The sequence below is a fragment of the Chamaea fasciata genome, unplaced genomic scaffold (assembly GCF_029207755.1).
Source record: "Chamaea fasciata isolate MVZ Bird 193981 ecotype frontalis unplaced genomic scaffold, bChaFas1.0.hap1 SCAF_8, whole genome shotgun sequence".
NCBI lineage: Eukaryota > Metazoa > Chordata > Aves > Passeriformes > Sylviidae > Chamaea > Chamaea fasciata.
In genome coordinates, this window is record NW_027094093.1 from 18,797,340 (window position 1) to 18,803,515 (window position 6,176).

Here is a 6,176-nt window from a genome sequence, read left to right on the forward strand (position 1 = left end):
GCCCAGTGTTCAGTCTGTATTCCCCGAACAACACATGCACGAGAAGAAGAAAAAAAGGAGAAAAAGAAAAAGTATCTGTTTTCCAGAGTCTTCACAGAGCATATGAGAACAGACTGAAGACCACCTGAATCTCCTCCTCCAGTATTTCCCGTCTCTGAACACATCTGAAGATTTCTTACTCCTACATTTTAATTGTTCAAAAACAATATGGGGGTTTGGATCCCAGGTCATTTTCTCTTATGCTTTCACCCGTAACTCCAAAAGGTTATTTGCAAACATACCTTATCAACTTTACCCACTCCAGAGAGTGGGAGAAGTTTTGGTTTTTGAACAGAATCTTGGTTTAGTGTTCCGGTTTAGGGAAGCAGATGCAACTTTTAAAACCTCACAAATTCCAAGCAGCATGACAATACTCAGTTGTTCTTTTCTACCAATATCCAGGGTATGAAGAGAGAAGCTAAGATTCCAGAGAAACTGAGAAAAGAGCAATTGAGACAGAGCACTCAAATATGTTGATATTCCAAATAACTTCTTCTGGAACAATACTCTGCTCCCATGGAGTTAATCCAAGCTACTTTTTCCAGGGCAATTATTCTAGGATAGTTCCGTGTATAGACAAGTCTTTGGCTCAAGTCCAAAACACCCTTGATCAAAAGAGAGCAAGAAAACGCACCAGAAATGTGTATCTAACATGGAAACAAAACATTTTGTTAAATTAGGCTCCCAGATTTTTTTTTTTTTTAATAGAGTCCTTCCCTGCTTGCTCTTCCATGCCCAGCTCATTCAAAGTCTTAATCCAGTGTTCAATCACTGCCACAGCAGAAAACTGTACTGGCATACATACTTGTCCTAGTTTCACTAAAGGACCCGTAAGAGTGAAGGGTCCCAGACTAATTACAAGCTGTTTTACTACAATCCACGTATTTCGCAGTAATTAGTAAAGATTTGAAAACAAGTCCTTTAAAACAGTGTTGACATCTGTACCAAAGTCTTAGCTGTTTGCCTTTTGGGACAATCAAAACTTGCATGCTTCTAATATTCTTACAGTAACTATAGTTGATTTTTACGTGATGCTTGTACTCAATAACTTGCAAGAAGTCACAGAAATATTTTCATCCAGAGCTTCCTGAATTATACTGGCACATTAGGTTTATCTGAGTTCTCCCCCTCCCTCTAACCAGCACTGCCTGAGCATGTTGTACCTGTTTGTTGATATCCACAGAGATTCCTGAGGGGAGACAGAATTTTCTCATCTCCAGATGCAGTAACAAGCATTCCAAGACACAGTAACATTAATAGCTGTCTCAAGGGACCACAGCAAGAACAACAAAAATAGAGTGTATATAGGGTGGAGCAAAACTGCATATGAACAGTTTAGAATTACCTTGGATGGTCTCTCATCACTTTGTACTATTTTCATTTGCTCTAGATGAGGAGAGAGGAAAAAAAAAAAAAAGGTTTTACAAATATGTCAGTTTCCTTCCTTTGCTCTTCCTCCAAAACAAACATGCTGTGAGTTATCTGTAGCTAACACATACTTCAGGAATTCCTCTTTTGTACAATCCTGGAATAAAGGGGGACCATATAAAGATTAGGTATGATGACCAATTAAACATGAGCACTCTTTATGCATAACAACACAGCGATTCAAAGAAATGCAATGGCCAGATCAAAGCCGTTTCTCTTTTTTGTAACAAGTGCTCTGCTATTGCTGAGTTTTCAGGCTGTCTGCTTATTAATGGTGTGTTGATACTCAGCTGCAGGGCTATAAGATGTTTGCGTGTTGTGTCTACACATTGAGCAAGGGCTCAAAGTGTAGACACGCATTGCTGCCAGCAATACTTTCCTCCTCTATACAACCATGTAGCTAATTGCAAAGTTAAAAAAAATACATTTCTGGAAAATAGAACAGGTGGAATGCAGAAGCTAGACCTTGGCAAGATATTTTAAGGTTTCCCTAGAAGAAAGGCAAGGCACAATGTTTCACATTTCTGAAATTCTATGCTTTATATCAACAATATACTACACAAAGATATACACAATTTGTGGATGTTCGGCTGTGCAGCTTTAATGCAGCACATCAAATGGTCCTGAAAAGACAAACTATGTAAACACCCCCATCCCATTTCCTTTTTAAAAATTGCTTGATTTCTTAATTTATGTCATTCCAGATGAAAAAAAACAATACCACTAAAAGGTTTGGTTCACTATACAAGTTCCACAGATACAGTGTTGTTTCAACTCAGAAATATAAACTAGGTTTAAGTGTTAGTAGCCTGAACAGTTGGATGGTTTCTCCTAAACACAATATACATACCATTTCTAGAACTGCATGTTCTAGAAAAATTATTTACATCTTTTGAACAGATGCATCTTAACAGCTACAAGAAACACCTGAATTTCCATGCAGCCAGTTTATCAGGCTATCTTTGCCAGTATATCCTCATAGCTGTTCTTGGTTCCCTAACAATCATTAGGAATAGTAAACAGCAGCACAGGAGATAAAGGGGCTTATAATGTTAAGTGAAATAAACTGCCCAACAACATGTAAGCAACATTTTTGCTTTAAACAGTCTAAACCCAGAGCATTAAAATAGTCATATTTACACACTTGGTATTCTGACTAATACAGACATAACTAACACTCATTGTATTTATGTGATTTATAACCAGATGAAGAATGTCTCAGTCTCTCTCACTTTATTATCTTTTCAGAAAGGTTACCAAAATGCAGGTTTTTTACTAGTTGCTCTATTTAAACTACAGTTCCAAATGAAGATGTTACTACTTTCCTATAATTTTTTTTTTCTCTTGGCCATCTAAAACAACAAGAGGACATTCTGCCACTCTTTATTTGCTTGTAATGTCAAAATTTTTTACCTTGGTAAACATAGTATTACACAAATAAAAATATGAGTCAAAAGAAATATTTCAGTCCAGACCTGGAATTTTGGTGAACACTGAGATCAGTGTATACAGCAGTTCTTTCAGTCTTTTACATCTAGAGAATGTTTTTCCACCCAAGCAAGTTGTCAGGTACATTCCTTAAGTAGTTTCAGAGTGAGGAGAACTGTTTGGAGAGTAAACATCTATGTAAACATACATGGAGGCACTTTATGAGCGTAGCTGGGCAGAGATCAGAGAACACTGGTGACAAATGGGAATCAAGCACCCATAGTTTGGTCTTCTATGGAAGGAATTAAAGAGGCACCTTCAAAATTACTTATAACTAAGGCATAAAAATGCAGTGACTTTGACTGAAGGCCTGTGTTTTAATTCACTAGTAACACATACCACTTTGTAAGATTTGCCCCATCACAAGGTAAGATGAAATATCATTATACACATCATAGGCACCTTTGCAGCCTCATTCTGTGATTCTCTCTGAGAGACATTTATATCCCAAAACTCTTACATTACCACAGCTGAAACTTGGATCACTGGCTGCATCCCAGACCCATCTATACCATTCATGCTTGCTTGATCTGCAATATGTACTGCACATGAAACCTTGCCTCTCTTGTAGAGCTTTTCACTAGTGTGGAGAGATGTAACCTAATACCAGATGGAAACGTTTGGGCAGTCCTAGCCAACTCTCCCTCAGTGTATGTCTTCCAACTAATTTGCACCAAAGCAGTGAACAATGGCTTGTAAGCAAGCAGAGGAGATCTAAAAGATAAACAAGGTATTTCTTGGGTAGATAGGGAAGGAAGAGAGAAGATTTACAAGCATGTTATGCACAGGATCTCCCTGGAGATTCTTCCCGGGGATTTTAAAAGCAAGGCAGTCCTTCACAGCACATATTTTAATCCCATTAAGAGCCAGAAAGGATTATTGTTCAGGACACATTCACTCTCCTAGCTCGCAGAGACCTGACTAAAGAGTCTTTGGCCATCACCCAGAAAACAGTTCCACACTCTCTTGAAAGCACTCACCTCCAAGATCTGCACTGGATGCTGCTGCTGGACAGGACTTGGCCTTGGGGCAGAACCTGCAAAGCACAAGATCAGGAACTCCAGTCACTCAGGGACTCTGGTCTGTAGGTCACCATCTAGCTTATTGTAACAGCACAGCTGAGACCCCAAGCGCCTCTGGCAGCAAATTAGTGGAAACAGCTGCTTGGTCATTTCCACACTTGTTACACCTGTCCTCCCATCAGGTCCTGGATGAGACCCAGCTGTGAGGCTGGCCAGTGGCTGTCTGGCTTCCATGGGGGAGGTAAAGCTCCATCAGATTGCATGGAGAATTCCAGTGATTCACAAGAACCATGTAAAGAAATCCAACTTTTTTTTTTTTAATAAATTTAAGTTTTTCTGTGGCCACTGTCTTTAAAAATTCTACTATTTTGGTATTCAAGCCATCTGATTTGCCTGTGCCAACCAAACTGTGTCTGCCACTGATTCTACAGGACCTGTGGTCAAGACATGTTTACACATGGTTTTCAGATGGCTGCAGACAAAGTCAGCAGGGGCTGCTTCTCTGGTTAAGGTCTAAAGCTAGCAGTCTCAGAAAGATGCTTCCTCTACTTCCTTTACTTTTTCCTTGCTAATAGAAAATATGTCGTCTTTTTTTTTTTTTTTCTTTTTTTTTTAAATGAAAATGAATCTAAGAAACTTACTTTTCTCTTTAGATTAACATCCTGATTTTTGGAAAAAGAATTGGACAAGGCAGACAGGAGCACCACAGGAACTTTTTCTAGCTTTTTTGGATCACCACCAGTTAAAACTATTTCTTTTCTGGAGAATATATCATTTTAATTAATCATAGTCTTTTAAATCAATCCATAATGAGCAAATTCAATCTTTTGTTATATTAAGTCTCACTTGCTAACACACCCACTAACAACGATGAAAATGTTAATTATGCAAAGGCTGTAAAAAAAAAATCCTAAATGAAGTCTGTAAAGGCCCAGTCCACTCCGGATCTGAGCTACTGACTGAAGGAAAGGCAGGTTGTTCTCTCTCTCTGCTTTGCATGGATAAGAACAGCAGTTATGTGGAGGCTGTGGACACACGGTAGTTCTCATAAGCTCCCTGCTGAGCAATGCAACCTTTAATTTCTGGAGCTTCATGAGTTTTCTATAGAAACAAAATTCTTCTATCCTTATGCTGATCTACCTATACCATTTTATATGAAAAAAACCAATCAGATACTTTAACTTTCTCATTTAGTCAAACAAATTAAGAAATTAAAATCAACAAATTAGGACAATGTGTTATCCAAGAAAGAATTTTTTAAAATACTCCTTCTTTATCCAATCTCCAACCATTTATAGCCATCAAAGTAAAAAGATTGAGGATTGTCTTCATATGCAGTATTTTCCAATTAACTGCTTCTGTTTAATTATTAAACAACTGCATTAGGCTCAACAGGAAGAATTTTTTTTTTTTTTCAGAATAAGACTGCTTACACGAGTTAATCAGAAACACTATCATGTTTAAGCAAGCACTACAGAAGTATTCAGACAAAAAAAAAATTAGTTCCTCTGCAATTCCAGTTTTATTCAATGAAAAGATTCATTGCATAAAGCTGCCGTGGCCAGGCAGGCTTAGTGAGTGAACTGCAAATCTAATCAGTTTGGCAAAGGGTTTTATAGAGGCTGCTGAGTTGGCTTTGCTGACTTCAAGTGATTTTTTTTCCTTTCCTCATTTGTTGCAAACAACTAAAATCTAGGTCAAGGAAGGAAAGGTCATTCATTATTTATGAAAGTGCAAATTTTTATACAGTATTGGAAAGGTTTCAAAAGCAGTTTTGAATTTTGTATTCATTGTGTATTCTGTTTTCTCACTGTATTTCCCCATCTTTCTATACATCTAAATTTCAAGCACCTTCATAGGGAAAGGTTAAATAACTTGTGCCTTGTAGGCAATCAAAATTTAATGCTTTGAGTTTTAAACAATTATTTCAATAACATTATGAATTGGTAAAAGATTTATGGCACAAAACATTTCCACATTTCTGTACACTGTAACTGCTCTAGTGTTTCTTTTCAGACCACCACTTGACTGGTCATACTCTCCAACTTAATTCTGTCAGGAGAAATTTTTTTTCTGAGATTTCTAAAAGGTTTTGCACTTCTGTATAGTAATCACATTTAAATAAGCCCAGTCTTATTTTAAGTGATAAGAGGAATTATTCTAAAATACACATTGTGAAACTATATATATTTTCTTGAA

At 37.3% G+C, this 6,176-nt stretch overlaps 1 protein-coding gene across 2 annotated transcripts in view; it reads right to left on the reverse strand.

Moving 5' to 3' along the window:
• Positions 1-4,044, reverse strand: part of ITGA6 (integrin subunit alpha 6) — a 44,737-nt gene extending 40,693 nt beyond the window's left edge. Inside the window, exons 1-3 of one of the 2 annotated variants that reach the window (XM_066189932.1) lie at positions 3,936-4,044; positions 2,943-3,070; positions 1,385-1,425 (exon numbers count right to left, since the gene is read on the reverse strand). In XM_066189932.1, the coding sequence (XP_066046029.1) occupies positions 1,385-1,401 (17 nt within the window). In that variant the 5' untranslated portion in view covers positions 1,402-1,425; positions 2,943-3,070; positions 3,936-4,044. The remainder of the gene's footprint in view (positions 1-1,384; positions 1,426-2,942; positions 3,071-3,935) is intronic. The other variant, XM_066189933.1, reaches the window with a different exon arrangement.
• Between the last annotated feature and the right edge of the window lie 2,132 nt (positions 4,045-6,176).